Source organism: Erpetoichthys calabaricus, chromosome 1, assembly GCF_900747795.2.
Source record: "Erpetoichthys calabaricus chromosome 1, fErpCal1.3, whole genome shotgun sequence".
Lineage (NCBI taxonomy): Eukaryota > Metazoa > Chordata > Cladistia > Polypteriformes > Polypteridae > Erpetoichthys > Erpetoichthys calabaricus.
Window position 1 is genome coordinate 308,258,352 of NC_041394.2, and position 16,891 is coordinate 308,275,242.

The following is a 16,891-nucleotide window of genomic DNA, read 5'->3' on the forward strand; positions in this document are numbered from 1 at the left end:
AAAAGAATGCAAACATATTTTCCTCTTCAAAGGAAACAGAGAGTAAAGCAAACAAATCAATAGGGCTGTTTGCTTTTAAGTATGTGAAGCACCGCAGCACAAAGCTGTTGAAGGCGGCAGCTCACACCCCCTCCGTCAGGAGCAGGGAGAGAGAGAGAGAGAGAGAGAGAGAGAGAGAGTTTGTTTTTCAAACAAAAATCAATACGTGCCCTTTGAGCTTTTAAGTATGCAAAGCACCGTGCAGCATGTCCTTCAGGAAGCAGCTGCACACGTCCCATTCGTCTAGGTGTGCGAACAGCCCCCCTGCACACACCCCCCTACGTCAGCGCAAGAGAGAGAGAAAGTAAGTTGGGTAGCTTCTCAGCCATCTGCAAATAGCGTCCCTTGTATGAAATCAACTGGGCAAACCAACTGAGGAAGCATATACCAGAAATTAAAAGACCCATTGTCCGCAGAAACCGCAGAAGCAGCGAAAAATCCGCGATATATATTTAAATATGCTTACATATAAAATCCGCGATGGAGTGAAGCCGTGAAAGGCGAAGCGCGATATAGCGAGGGATCACTGTATTATCCTAAAAACCGATATACTTTCAAGAATTGAAAGGACGCTGAAGACCTGGGGCCTCATGTATAAACGGTGTGTATGCACAAAAATGTTGCGTATGAACGTTTCCGCACTCAGATCGCGATGTATAAAACCTAAACTTGCCATAAAGCCACGCACATTTTCACGGTAGCTCTAACCCTGGCGTAGGCAGGTTCTCCACTTGGTTTTGCAAACTGGCGGCACCCAGCGTCAAAGCAGTGCTACTGTTCCTGTGTGGTTACCCTTTCTTTTTTAGATCCACATCCCTGACACGGCTTTATCATATACACTGAAACTAACTCATATTGTTTATTAGTTTAAGGTATCTGATTGTAATTAACCTGTAACAATATAATGGTCCACGGAATAGCCAAAGTATTCCAAATACCATAGCTGCTGTAGCGTTGTTACTCTCACTGCACCTTCTTTTTCTTCTTTCAGCTGCTCCTGGGGTTGCCACAGCGATCATTTTTTTCCATATTACTCTCACTGCATCACTTAGAGTATTTATATCACTGTATCTGAGTGGGGAATCACAGATCTACAGCAGCTGATCGGAAAGAGAACTATCAGTATACAGCAACAAGCACACACTGCCTCAGCCATGCTGTCTATTGAACTGCTCTCACACGGCAAACCCTTCAAAGTCTTTCCTGTACGGACCTCGTGGTTCTGAAACCGTTTCATCCCAAGAACTACAAACGCAATCAATCAGTCCATCAAGTGCTCCTTGTAGAACTGTTAGTACCTATAAGTACAGTCACCTCACCGTTAACTTGCACTACAGTTATAATATTTCATAACCTGAGCCGCTTTATAAAGCGCGTATTTATATATGATGATGATATCATTTTTAAGATGAAATACAGCAAAATATGTTTATAATATTATACAGATAAAACTTTAACTTCATTTAAATAATCTATATTGTTAATAATTTAAAGATCTGAGGACATGGTGTCGCTGTGCTAGCAAGGAACTGGCGCTCTGTTCATGGATTGTTCCTGCCTCACGCTGTATTCTTGTTGGGGCTGGCGTGACACTGGAAGGATAGAGGGATAGAATAATTAAACATGTACTATGAAGATATTTCAATGTTCCTTAAAAGTTTTGAAGAATCGGCATTCTAAGCTTACAGATGGCTTAACATCTATTACAGAGCTGATTGTGTGGCGATTGGGTATTTGGAGAAAGAAAAGTAAGGACAGGAATTGGGGGTTAGTACGTTTGAAAGAGACAGTACTGCTACAATAAAGTATTTCATCGAAGGTTGCGCACGGCGCAGCAAGCATCTTGCGTGAGACATGAACAATCACTGCGCCACCGTGTTCCCATGTTTAATAACATGCTTTAACTCCTATCATCATGAAAATGATAGCACGTATACATCTCAGTATTTTAATTATTCAGAGAGCTGTAATATTACAAATGTAATGGATTCTGTGTCCTGTCAGAGGAAGAGAAAGCCTGGAAGCACGTAGTGATTCACACAAACAGAGCACATAGAAGATCAAATACAAAACAGAGCATTTAACGTGCTACTTTAGTTATGATGGGATTTGAGAAACTAGTAAACTAAACGATTTTAAGATGAAGTTTATGATGTTCTGCTTTAATGACAAAATAAACTACTTGACTAAAGTGGAAATTTCAAGATTAAAGTTGACAACGTCAGAAGCATCTTATCTGGGCTAAGGAGAAAACGAACTGGACTGTTGCTCAGTGGTCCAAAGTCCTCTTTTCAAATGAAAGTAAATTTTGCATTTCATTTGGAAATCAAGGTCCCAGAGTGCGAGGCACAGAATACAAGTTGCTTGAGGTCCAGTGTGAAGTTTCTACAGTCAGTGATGATTTAGGGAGCCATGTCATCTGCTGGTGTTGGTCCACTGTATTTTATCAAGTCCAAAGTCAGCACATCCGTCTACCAGTTTCCCATGAGAATAGCTTTTGCTATGACAAATCACAGGGACAAAGATTAGAAAAAGTTGGATTATTTATTAGAGAAAAAGAAACGATATTCACTCACGGGCAGTTATACGTTGTGTTGTCACAATGTATCTCCAAAAACTGAATCAAAATTCAATGCGATCTTGAAGAAACGGTAATTCCAAATATTGTTTTTACTGAAGCTTTAAAGTAAAAGTGCAAATAATGAAATTAAAACAATTCCAAAGAAACAAAGCTTTTAAAATTGTATATCCGATTAACCAAACATGGGGGGTTGCAAGCGAAGCAAGCAGGGGCGGATCCTCCTAGTTGTATGACAAGTTTGTGCAGAAACTTCAGATGCTGTAGCATAGTTAAGTTGCTTAAGGGCCCTTAATGGTATTTACCAGTGAAGTTAAAACATTTGCATAATTTGGAATTGTTAGAGTTACTAACCCTGGGAGTACAGTTGGATGCTTGAGTATTGATTAGATTAACTGTTTGTAGTGTCTGGTTGAAAATAATCACGTTTTAAACAAATTTTAAAAAGCCAGACAAACCTAATTATAATTTGAGTTTTTAGATGGTTTCAAATGTTCGATGTGCATATGGTTAATTAATACCATTAAGGATGATCCTCTGCTTCTAACCATTGATATCAGTTTTGTGAAACCTGAAATTCTCAATTGCCTCATTAATTGCTACATTTATCTAGACCTTTAAAAATCATTCATAGTAACTACAGACTTGAGATATATGTAATTTTTAACCCCCTGCTGTATCTGTTTTGTTTGACTTCTTTTTAGTGGGGGGTGGGGACGTCTGTATTCCAAAAAAAACTTTGAATATACTCAAGTCTTGTTTCTAAAGAATAAGTGACTTTTGTTTTTCAAATGGCACACTTGCTTCCTGTTTTGTATGATCAAAGTAGTTTTTGGGAGGAAAATATTAAATATCTGTACGGTCTATTGCAAATGAATCCCTAAAATCTAGGTAACAGGCTCGAAATATTTTAGGTTCATTACCTGGTATTTATTATGTGCAGTATTATAATTTTTCTGTGGATTGAGTGATTTTCCTCATATAAACATTGGTGTGATTATCATACTTTAAATAGGTAAATCCTCACTGACCACTTTGTGCAGTGGCTGAATACAGTAACCCTATCAATTTATGCTGTAGTGATGAAGGTTTAACACGATCATACCTAGTCAACTGATCAATAAACTTCATGCAGTAGGACTAACTCCCTCCATATGCATCTGATTACTGGATTTTCTCATCAACTGTCCCCAGTTTGTAGATTAGACAAGCACACGTCTTCCATCTGCACCCTAAGCACTGGTGTGCCACAAGGCTGTGTGTTAAGCCTCCTTCTCTATGCACTTTTCATCCATGACTGTCAACCCATCCACAAATCAAAGATTATTGTTAAATTTGTGGACGATACGACTTCCCTTGGGCTAATATCAAACAACTATCCATCCATCCATTGTCCAACACGCTGAATCCGAACACAGGGTCACGGGGGTCTGCTGGAGCCAATCCCAGCCGACACAGAGCACAAGGCAGGAACCAATCCCGGGCAGGGTGCCAACCCACCGCAGATCAAACAACTATGAAACTGCATATAAGGAGGATGTTCAAAACCTGACAGAGTGGTGTGAAATCAACATCTTGGTCTTAAACAACAAAAAGGCCAAAGAAGTCATTGTGGAGTTTAAGATCATTAAAATTACCACTTACAGTCCAGTAAGTATTAAAGCAGAGGCTGTGGAGCGAGTCTCCAGCTTTAAGTTTTTATGAGTCACCATCACAGAAGCTGTTGTGCAACTTTTACAGATGCACAATAGAGAGCATTTTAACTATGTGCTTGACAGCTTGGTACAATAACTGCAACAAAGCTGCTAAAAAAAACCCTGCAACAGGTTGTAAAAACAACACAGGACATTATTGGCAATAAACTGCCATTACTTGAACATCTACGCAAGACACGCTCTGTGAGAACAGCTAAAAACATCATCAAGGACATCACTCATCCTGGACATAACTTGTTTAAGCTCCTCCCATAAGGCGGGCACTTCACATCAGTCTGCACACATACATATAGACTAAAAAACTGCTTCTTTCCAATTGCTATAAATTTGTTGAACTCTGATGTCTCCTCATTTTTGAGAATTTTTCGTTGAACATGTACAGTGAGTTATGAAGGTAATGTGTAATATACTGTTTATTAACATGCAATGATAATCTCTGCTGCCGTAAATTTATACAATCCATCCTGGTGACTTCAAAATTTAACATTGTATTTGGTATCTTGCTAATATTTTGAAAATAATTTATGTGATTACTCTGTATTTAGTTCTTATTTGTATCTATTTAATGTATTGTTATCTGTTTCAACTATTTTGCCTTTTGGAGTTTAAATGCACCTTGGGGTTGTCTCAAAAGTAATTCTGTTGTGTTATACAGTGACAATAAAGTGCTTGAACTAAAAATTTTGGTGATTCCACTAGTCTGCACAGCTTCAAAGGAAAACATAAGTTGATTTTTATACTATGAGGCATTCTTGGGGCATATTTGTCCAAAAGGAAATATCCCTACGAGGTGGCTAACTGAAATGACTAAAACTGCAGCACACAAGTGTTGTCATTGGGATATTACAGCTTGTAGTTCATTGGGTGAAGCAAAAGTTGCTCATACAGACCTCTGCTCTTATCTTGATGTTATGATGTTCATTTGTAGCAATCACTGAGGGCAGTTTCCCTATCTTTCTGCACCACATCTATTTTAACCACTTAATAGTTCATTAAAGTAGTTAGCAAAATTGACTAGACTTCAGAGTCACACAAAACAAAGCAAGTCATAATCTTGAAGTAAAATTTGCACACATGCTGGTAATCCAGGAACAAAAGATGAACTAAATTCTTTGTTGAAGCAAGCAATAGCCCAGGATCAATACACATTAAAACACTGGAAGTGACATAAGGTTTAAGGAAAAAAAAAAGTTCAAGGTGATGTAATTTTCTGAGTAAAGTTAGAGGGTGGGAGTCTAGCAATAAGTAATGACAGTACTTCAGGGCATGACATATCTACTTTGATTAGAATTATTCCTGCTGAAATACATAGCGATCATTACCCTAATTATGTTTGGTAGATCTCTTAAATGGATGGAGTGTTGAATACATAATCTTAGATGGGATAAAAATTATTTCTAAGTAAGAAACTATATCAATGGCAATATTATTAATTTATTAGTGAATATTTTATTTAAGTAGAGCATGTCAGCTTTTAAATGTGTTATCAGTTTAGGTAAAAATGTATGGCTAATTTATTTCTGCAAAAGAAAATTAGGGTGCTTATGGATATAGGCATATATTCAAGCATTAACATGTCTTTAATCTCTTTTATTTGTTCCTTTTTTTCTTTGCAGGAAAGGAGTCACAAGTCTTACCGACCTTTAACAGTGCTGACATTTCGTATAAACTATATGTTCAGCGAACTCTCTGCCATGTCCTATCATCTCTTAAACTTATTTCTTCATGCTGTGGTTTGTTTAATATTCCTTCGTGTCTGTAAGCTGTTTTTGGATAAAAAGTCAAGTTTAGTAGCTGCGTTGCTTTTTGCTGTTCATCCAGTACATACAGAAGCAGTAAGTTAACCTTGGATGGTCCATCTCTCTCTTTTTAAAATGTCTAAAAATTAAAATTGATAAGGTATTCATTTTCTGGGTTCCCAGGTTAGCTAATAGAACCTAAATCTTTTTCCTCCACACTGCACGATCCTGGGCCCATTCTTTTCATATCCTCTGACATTACCTTCAGACACATCTTTTTTGGCCTCCTTCTTGCTCATTATCTCCATTTTGTGCAGTCATCCTGTTTTTTTCCTTCACATGCTCAAGCCATCTTAGTGCATTTCTCCTTGGTACAACAATCCCGGTGATCTCTCTGGTTTAGGTTCATACCCGATGATTCTGAAACCTCATTTGCTCTTATTTTGACTGTTTTAGCAAATTTACTTCTCTCATTCTCCTACTTCCAGACCTTTGTCTCCTACAGCCTTTGTCAGGGTTCACCGTCACATTTTTGTCATGGCCAAATCCATGTATTACTAATTTGTTTTCCTCTTTCTCAAAAACATGATGTTACACATAACCATTTTCATCACATTACCAAATTCCAGAATCTTCTCACCCTCAACATTCCTTGTACCAAAGCTAAAGCCTTCTTATTATTAACCATAAGTACAAGCTCCAACATGCCACTTCAAGTTTCCATCCATTACAAACACCTTCCTGTGTGGCATACCAAAGCTTGTCTTTCTTATCACTGCTTCAGCCAAACTGTGGGGCATATACTAAGACATATTGATCATATTTGACTCCTGTGACATTGGGTAATTATGAGGTCACCTTTTTTCTTGCATGCCAAAAATGTGTTTTCACCAATTTTTTTAATTACTTTATGTGTGACAGTTTGATGCATAATGCAAAATGTATGCTACGGTTTGATCATGTCACTTTGTATGTGCCAAGAATCTGAAATTTATCTCTTCATGTAACATGGACTAGCTGTCAAATGTTTATCAACTGAAGGAGAGAGTGTTAAGCCACCTGATTCCTCTAGCTGAACAAAATGAAGCCTCACCCCCCCCCCCCCTCCCTGTTGAAAAAGAAAGAGCTCACCATTTTCAGTGAATAGAAACCTTCCCATTTTATTGATGACAGTAGAATAAATGCTACTAAAAATATCAATTTTATTATGCAAGTATCAAAATTGATCAAACACAAGTCTAAAGTACAAAAAAAAAAATAACATCCCGATATTTGTCTGTGTTAGAGTGTGACAGATACTTTACAATACTATACTGTGTTGACAAAATTATCATGTGGTAAAATTGCTTTATGAAGGGTTAGTATATGGCATGTGTTAATTTTGAAGATGGGTTGAAAAGTAAACAAACACCGTGGGCTGAATATTTAAATTTTTCTTATTGGTACAGGCAATGTGATGAACTCCTTACTTTACTTTGAGAATGCAATTGTATAGCTCTTAATCATAGAACATAAATGAGGACTAATGTCAGTAACACTGTGGTAAAAGAGAGAAGAAATGCACATATTTGTACTAATAAAGCATGAAATAGTTTAAGAATAATTGTTAAAAATTGTCGATAGGCTTTTTCACTTTTAAACTTTTTTTTTTTTTTTTTTTTGACAGGTTACTGGTGTTGTTGGTAGAGCTGAACTTTTATCATCAATATTTTTGTTAGCTGCATTACTTGCATATACCAAATCTAAAGGACCTGATAATACTATTGGTAAGTTCTTTGTTGTCTATTGCCAGTTGTGTTATCTATAATCTGTGTACAATATTATACTTTTTATACTACTTTTTATGCTTCAAAATGTGAATTTCTGACCCCTAAGTAAAGTTAATGAAGTGATAGATTAATATGGTATATAGGTAAACATACTTTATGTATGCAGGAAAATAAATGAAAGCTATAACTAATTTTGTTTTGTATTGCAGTATGGGGTCCCATTGCACTGACAGTGATTTTAGTTGCAATAGCAACTTTATGTAAAGAGCAGGGGATAACTGTCATTGGAATATGCTGTGTCTATGAAGTATTTATAGCTCAAGGGGTAAGAACGCATAGATTACATGTTTTCTACATGCATTTATTTCTGAATTTTTTATTTTTAGAGAAAATGTACATGAATTCCAGTCTGTTTGCATGTAATATTTAAGGAATCACTTTTTTATAGTTTGCAGTAGTCATAATTTGTGAAGATACTCTTTTAATCATTTTGTGGGTTTTAGTGTTGTTATAAATGAATTCATTATTTCAGTTTTTGCACAGTATTCTCCATTCTTTTACAGTCTGAGTCTGACATTAGTTTTTTTTTATTTAAAACTTGCTTTTGTTTTTGTTTATTTCATGCCATGTTTGCCACATTATTGTTTGTTCATAATTAGCACTATTTTGACTTCGCATTGTTAGGGGAGTCTCTCGTGTTGTTAGGGGTGTGTCCTCAGAGACCATGACCCAAAGTTAACAATGTGACGGGTTAAAAAGTCACCTTTGGAAACACTTTTTTATCCAAGTTAGTGGATTCAAAAACAAAACCCTTCTGTGCCTTTTAAAACCTTTTTACCTTTGTCTCTCTAATTTTTTACTTTTAATTTTGTCTTGCGTTTTGGCCTAAGGAACATCTTTTTGGTTTTGACTTTTCTGATTAATTTCCCTAATATAATTAGCAGTCAGCAGCATTAGCTGGGAAAGTATTTGGTGCTTGTTAGTTTCTTCACAGCTATAAAGGTTTTTTTCATCTTGTTTTTTTTTTTCCTTAAAAAATTAAACATCTGCTCATACATTGATGCTGTGTTCACATGCTATTGGAGTTTTCAGAATTATTGTTTCTGACATCTCCTTTCCCATTTTAATTTTGTTCATGTCAGTTTCTGATTGGATTTTTGGTAGAAATAAAAGCTTGCTGTTAATGTGCTACTTGGTCTTTAAGCTTAATTTTATTTGAATATAAAGAGTAAAGTAAACATGTTGCTTCAAATACACATTGGCACAAAAATCCCATTTCTGTCTCATTACATTTAAAATTTTTTTTTTATATTATTAACTAAGGTGAAGGGTCAGCTTTACATCACAACTCTGAAAATGAAACTAGGGACTGTTTTCTCCCACTTCAAAGGGTGTTCACATGAAATTTCCTACTGTGAAACTCCTATTTCCCTTCTCTCCAGTATCACATTAACACAGCAATACAGTAATCCCTCGCTATATCGCGCTTCGCCTTTCGTGGCTTCACTCCATCGCGGATTTTATATGTAAGCATATTTAAATATATATCGCGGATTTTTTGCTGGTTCGCAGATTTCTGCGGACAATGGGTCTTTTAATTTCTGGTATATGCTTCCTCAGTTGGTTTTCCCAGTTGATTTCATACAAGGGACGCTATTGGCAGATGGCTGAGAAGCTACCCAACGTACTTTTCTCTCTCTCTCTCTTGCACTGACTTTCTCTGATCCTGATGTAGGGGGATTGAGCAGGGGGGCTGTTCGCACACCTAGACGATAGGGACGCTCGTCAAAAAATGCTGAAAGATTATCTTCACTTTGCTCCCTTCTGTGCTGCTGCTTCCTTTACGCGACATGCTGCACGGTGCTTCGCATACTTAAAAGCACGAAGGGCACGTATTGATTTTTGGTTGTTTGTTTTTATCTCTCTCTCTCTCTCTGCTCCTGAAGGAGGGGGTGTGAGCTGCCGCCTTCAACAGCTTTGTGCCGCGGTGCTTCGCTTTTTTAAGTAAAAGCCAAACAGCCCTATTGATTTGTTTGCTTTTCTCTATCTCTCTGACATGATCTGCTCCTGACACGCACTCCTTTGAAGAGGAAGATATGTTTGCATTCTTTTAATTGTGAGAGGGAACTGTCATCTCTGTCTTGTCATGGAGCACAGTTTAAACTTTTGAAAAAGAGACAAATGTTTGTTTGCAGTGTTTGAATAACGTTCCTGTCTCTCTGCAACCTCCTGTGTTTCTGCACAATTCTGTGACCCAAGCATGACAATATAAAAATAACCATATAAACATATGGTTTCTACTTCGCGGATTTTCTTATTTCGCGGGTGGCTCTGGAACGCAACCTCCGCGATGGAGGAGGGATTACTGTAGTCTTCATAGTTTTGTCCAAGACTCTTTATGCCCTAAGGGGTTTTGGGTATTATTGTGCCCAGATTACATACCCAAAAAGAAACTCATGTTATTTCTACTTAAGTAATAAAGGAGCTGCAAATGACTGAAGAGTAGTGAGTACACTCCAAATTTTTAAAAGGTGGTTTTTTTTTTTTTTAAATACGATTTAAGGCAATATCTACTAAACAAGGGGGCTCCGCCCCCTGCTCACTTCGCTTGCCTACCCCCGGCGTTTTGAACCCGTGCCCGCTGGGCAGCCGTAGTTTCAGACGCGCGTTGTAGGAGCTTGCGTTGTTTTGAACCCGTGCTTGCCCTGCTTCTGCGGTTTGAGACGCGCGTTGTAGGCGTATAACCGTCAGTCGAGCTCGTTCGGTTTGAACCCGTGCCTGCTTTGCCTCCGCAGTTTCAGACGGTGGGTCGCGTTCGGCGTTTTCGATCCCAAGCAACACATTATTCCTATCTTCACTCCGCAGTAGTGCCACGCACAATATGGCGGTGACGCCTGCGCCGTCACTACACAGTAGTGACACTCACAATATGGCGGCGACGCCTGCGCCTTCCGTATTATGTCGGGTTTTACCATGCTGCGTAGGCGCCTTTGCCTTTCGTACTGTCCCGCGCCTTCCGATGCGCGATGTAGGCGCCTGCACCTTCTGGGTCTGCCTCCGCTGTTGGTGTGGACGTTTAACTGTCGTGTTTTCTGCTTTTATATTCTGTATCTCGCTGTGCATGTGTTTCGTGCCTAGGTTTTTTTTGAAGCTGTTGCATTCCAGTTTTCATCATCTGTAACCTGCTCTCCATGTGTTTGGCCCCGTTCTTTAACCTCTTTATGACGTTTTGCTTTGTTTTGTACTCTGTCTTTTGTTTCTGACCTCGCTTTATCCTGCTTTTGTTTCAATGACACCTGGTCCGTGTTGATTATATTCTCCCTTTTTCGAGTACTAATTTCCATTTGTTTGTGATACTGTGATCTTTACTGTACTGTCAATAATGCATTACTGTAATGTGATCCACCTATGCTATATAGTTTGGACATGTGAGGATGATGTACGTTTAATACGGAGCGTCCGCCCGTGTCACCCTGGGGTCCCCCATTGTTAATACGGAGCTTATTCTGTACTATCATGCTGTGCATTGTGGACCACTGCGGACTCAGTTGTGTTTCACTTTGAAGCTCGGTCAGTCGAGCGGTTTGTTTTTGGAGCCGTGCCTGCCTGGTTTGCGGCACGTCAGATGGTTCGTAGGTTTGCAGCATGTCAGATGGTTCGTAGTCTCTCCCGTTTCGCTCTGGGGTGGGGGGGCTTTGTGTGGCGCCTGTGACATTCGTAGTCTCTCCCATTTGACTCTGGGGAGGGGGGCTTTGTGTGGCGCCTGCGCACTATGTCTCCTGCGTCCACGGGCAGGTCCCTGCGTCCATATCCTGTTTACCATTCTCGATTAGTAATATGGATAAAACATAGAAAAAATTGGCACTTTAAGGATTTCTGTCGAAAAGACTGGATTTTATAGTACGTAACATTTTATGATGCTCAAACCTAGAGTAAAATTTCTTTTTGTGCCTCAATCTGTCAGCTGTCGTTGCACCAAATTTAAATGCCATATACCATAACATTGCAAAGTTGGCACAAGGTGATCCCCTTTTTTGGAAACATTATGTTCCATTTTGGAAAAATGTAGTCTCTTGTACCTAAACAAGTATTGCAGTTTATTTATATATTTTGTTTATTAAAAAAAAAAAATATGCACACACACACACTATATATATATATATATATATATATATATATATATATATATATATATATATATAAAATAAATAATTGTGATCGATAAGAAAGTCACAAATACAAAATAAAGATTTGGGGACCGTCCCCGTATATTGTCTTACAGACAATATTGAAAAAATGAAGCGATTCAAAGTCTTGAAAGTACAATGAACAATGAACTGAAAACAAAATGGTGGTTTTATAGAGCAGAAAAACATGTGACAGGAAATGGTTGGCAAAATGGTGATGTGGCAACAGGAACCGGAAGTGATGTGGTTTGTGGGTGCCGGAAGTGATGTCATCAATAATGACCAGAAGTGACATCATCGCAGCCATTTTGAAAACCCGGAAGTTGCGGGATTAATTCTCTTCTTGTGTCCTGTTGGAAAAAAGAGTTCAGGTAAGTACCACGTGATATCCCTTTATCTCGCGATGTTTCACTCACCTTTAGGCTCTTTGACTGCCTCCTAATCGTACATGTGTGACATGACTCCCCCCCTCAGCCCAGACCCGTTGGATCGGGCGACCTGCACCGCGAGGTCGTGGACACGAGAGAGAGCATCTGCATTGACTTGCAAGGAACCCCTACGATAAATGACACTAAAACGATATGGTTGTAAATCCAAAAACCACCTAGTGATACGCGGGTTAGACTCACGATGGAGAGACATCCACTGTAAAGCGGCATGATCTGTCACCAGAGTAAACTCGCGTCCCAGTAGGTAGTACCGTAGAGATGTAATAGCCCATTTGATCGCCAAGGCTTCTCGCTCCACCGCAGCATACTTGGTCTCTCGTTCCAACAATTTCCGGCTGAGGTACATAACAGGGTGTTCAGCACCGTCGACACATTGGCTCAGCACGGCACCCAATCCTGTGGCCGATGCGTCGGTCTGGAGAATAAAAGGAATAAAAAATCAGGAGATTTCAACACCGGTGCTGATGCAAGGGCCAATTTCAAGTCACTGAATGCTTTTTCCACCGCATCATCCCACACCACTTTTAAAGGCGCTCGTTTCTTTGTTAAGTTCGATAAGGACGTAGCAATTTCAGAGAAGTGCGGTACAAAACGACGATAGTAACCCGCCAGCCCTAAAAATGCTTGAACCTGCCTCTTATTCATCAGACGGGGCCAATTCAAGATGGCATCAATTTTATCACATTGTGGTTTAACAGTACCCCCACCCACCACGTAGCCTAAACATTTCTTCGGGTTAATGCGAAGTCCGGCTGACGCTAGTGTGGAGAGAACTGCTTTAACCTGCAATACATGATCCTTCCATGTGCCGGAATAAATGACAACGTCATCCAAGTAGGCGGCACTATAGGAATTGTGGGGCCGAAGCAGTGTATCCACCAGACGTTGAAAAGTAGCTGGTGCCCCGTGCAAACCAAAAGGAAGCACCCTATATTGCCAATGTCCGCTGGGCGTACTAAAAGCGTTTTTTTTCTTTAGCGGAGTCGGTTAAGGGAACCTGTCAGTACCCTTTAGTCATGTCAAGAGTAGTTAGGAATCGAGCGTTCCCTAACCGATCAAGTAAATCATCCACTCGCGGCATGGGATACGCATCGAATTTAGAGACCTGATTTAGTCATCGGAAGTCGTTGCAAAACCTCCACGAACCATCAGGTTTAGAAACTAGGACAATTGGACTAGACCAGGGGTAGGCACGTCGGTCCTGGTGAGCCGCAGTGGCTACAGGTTTTCATTCCAACCCAATTGCTTAATTAGAAACCAATCATTGCCAATCTCAGACCTTATTTAATTTTATGGCTTGTTAGTCTGTGCAATGTAAGGCTCTTATATCGTAGATTTTTTTCCTTTCCAAAGATATCATCCAAATGATATGAAGCCTAAAACAGATCATTTTCAGTCTGTCACATTTTTCTATTAAGTGTTTTATTAAATCAAACAGTGCATGATGAACACACACAGATGTAATTAGAAAAAAGCTAGCTGGAGAACTGCTGGCTGCTTTGTCTTTTACATCTTATTGCTAATAAGGAGCAATTAAAACACTGAATGCAGCAGTTGAAGATTGAAATAAGCAATTAAGGTTGGAGAACCTTAACAAGCGAGACCACTAAAATGAAGCATCAAAATGTCACTTAAGCAATATGTGCTTCATCAGCAATAATTGAGTTCTCGTTAAGGAACTGGGTTGGAACAAAAACCTGCACATACTGCGGCTCACCAGGACCGACGTTGCCTACCCCTGGACTAGACCAAGGGCTATAACTTTCTTCAATAACCCCTAGTTCCAGCATTCGTCTAATTTCCAGCTCTACTTCCGCTTTCTTTGCCTCCGGGAGCCTATAAGGTCTCTCTCTGACAATCACCCTTGGTTCCGTAATGATGTCATGAACAACCAACGCAGTACGTCCAGGTGTCTCGTCCACAACTTTAGGGACAGACAAGATAGCCCGTTCGAGATCTTGTCGTTGTTCAGGTGTCAAATCAGGACCAAAATTCAGATATGCACATGACATAAAAAAGGAACTAGAGTGTCCGGAGGAGGGATCAACGTCCCTGTCCTTCCATGGTTTCAGTAGATTTATATGATACACTCTTTCACTCGGTCGACGATTAGGTTGTTTAACCAAATAGTCGACGAGTCCTTTTCGTTCCTTTATCTCATAAGGACCTTGCCAGTGTGCCAACAATTTTGAATGGGAGGTTGGGACGAGCACCATTACACGATCACCCGGGACAAACTCCCGAATGGTGGTGTTTCTATTATAATAACGAGACTGCGCTGCTTGTGCTTTTTCTAAATTATCTTTTAGAATCGGTCTAATTTTCTCAAGTCTATCGCGTAATTGCGCGATATATTCGAGAACATTTGAAGTAGGGAGGACCTCCTCTTCCCATCCTTCTTTTAACATATCCAAAAGCCCTCAGGGTTGTCTTCAATACAATAATTCAAAAGGAGAGAAACCTGTAGAGGTCTGTGGGACTTCCCGATATGCAAACAACACGAGGGGAAGCAACTGATCCCAGTTTCTTCCATCCTCGCTAACTACCTTACGCAACATCTGTTTTAATGTTTGATTAAAACGTTCCACCAACCCGTCAGTTTGGGGATGATAGACTGACGTTTTCAGATGTTTTATACGGAGTAATTTAGCAATTTCCCTGAACGTCTCCGAAGTGAAAGGAGTCCCTTGGTCTGTTAAAACCTCTTTGGGGATCCCAACACGAGCGAATATCCCTACTAATTCCCGTGAGATGGTTTTTGTATTAGCTGAGCGCAAAGGAACAGCTTCTGGAAAGCGAGTGGCATAATTAACTAATACTAAAATATATTTAACTCCTTTTAATGAGGGTTCTAATGGTCCTACGAGGTCTATTCTGACTCTTTCAAATGGAATGTCAATAAGGGGAAGGGGAACAAGAGGAGCTCGAGTCCGCCTGGGAATCTGGCGAAGTTGACACTCCGGACAGGAAGCGCAAAATCACCTGACCTCCTCATTAATTCCCGGCCAATAAAATCGGAGTTTTATCCTCTCTAAAGTTTTATCGAAGCCCAAATGGGCTCCCAGAAGGTGAGCATGTGCTAATTCACACACTTTTCGTCGAAAAGTGCGTGGGATTAGCAATGTTGCTTGCACTTCACCCCCGTGTTCTGCCACTCGGTATAACAGATCATTATTAATAACAAAGAACGGCGTGGGTGGCATGGGATTCAGAGTTGTATAACCTTCGGTGGACACTATAGTATTCCTAGCAAATTTTAGGGAATCGTCGTTCCATTGCTCTCTTTAAAGGATGAGGGTGTTAGAAGGAATTGGGATGTTAACGCTTGTATTGGGTCTTGTGCGACCTCTATGGGAGGGGCTACTGCCTCCACGTCCCCCACGTTAACTGTATTAGCTCCCGTAGAGGACGATGGGACATCGATTTCTTCGCACTGGGTGCTAGTATCCGTCCGTGCTACTGAGGGACATGACGTGGAGGCAGTCGGATCAGTTTGTTCCATCATTAAGCCTAAATATTTCCTCGGTACAGTTACATTTTTATCGCTAATAATTTTATTCCAGTCTCTACCTAGTATAACTGGAAAAGGAGGATCTGGTAACACAGCCATGGCCATACTTGTTAAATTTCCATTTACAGTCACAATACATCTGGCTGTTTTATAATACCGGATATCTCCGTGAATACATTTTAGACTGGTTTTTATTTTAGTCCACTGTTGCGGTAAAACGAAACGGGTAGCAACAATAGAAATGTTACTCCCGGAATCAAACATTGCCCTTACCTTTCTGCCATTTATAATAACTGCACCTGTGTAGGGAAGAGACAAAGGGTTACTCACGGTGGCACAGTACCTTTCCCCCCTTACCAACGAACAATCCATCGGTTCAAAGGAGCAGTTTGGAGACAGATGTCCAACCTCCCCACACTTGAAACAGCGGGGAAGATTAGGTGGTCTATCCCTTCTACGGACGGCAGGTTCGGGAGCTTGTCGGGGGGGGGGGGGGGGCTCAGGAGCTACCCCACGTGCCTGTTGGGTTCGGCGAGAGAACCGTTCTGATCTTCCCGATTTGCAAGCCGCCCAGTGACGCTCCGCAATTTTTATAAGAGAATCTATGTTCTCGTAATTGTGTTTCCGGACTTGCTGGGCTATGTTTTCGGGGAGAGCATGAACAAAGGTCTCACACGCCAGAATTTCGGCCATTTTATTAGAGTCATTGACGTCATGCCGTAGCCAACGACAGACCTTTCCCCAGGCTTCAAAGCCCTGGGTTCTCAATGGCCTCTCAGGGTCAAATCGCCACTCCCTCCACTCTTTTGCCTGCTGCTCCGGAGATACGCCGTAGCGTTTAAATACCTCTAGTTTGAGAGCGTCATAATCAGCAGCCTGCTCCTCAGTTAAATCATAATAGGCT

General features: G+C 40.2%; 1 protein-coding gene across 1 annotated transcript in view; it reads left to right on the forward strand.

Moving 5' to 3' along the window:
• Window positions 1-16,891, forward strand: part of tmtc3 (transmembrane O-mannosyltransferase targeting cadherins 3) — a 124,060-nt gene that overhangs the window by 33,784 nt on the left and 73,385 nt on the right. Inside the window, 3 exon segments of the mRNA XM_051931442.1 lie at window positions 5,949-6,167; window positions 7,738-7,837; window positions 8,050-8,165. Of these exon segments, the coding sequence (XP_051787402.1) occupies window positions 5,949-6,167; window positions 7,738-7,837; window positions 8,050-8,165 (435 nt within the window).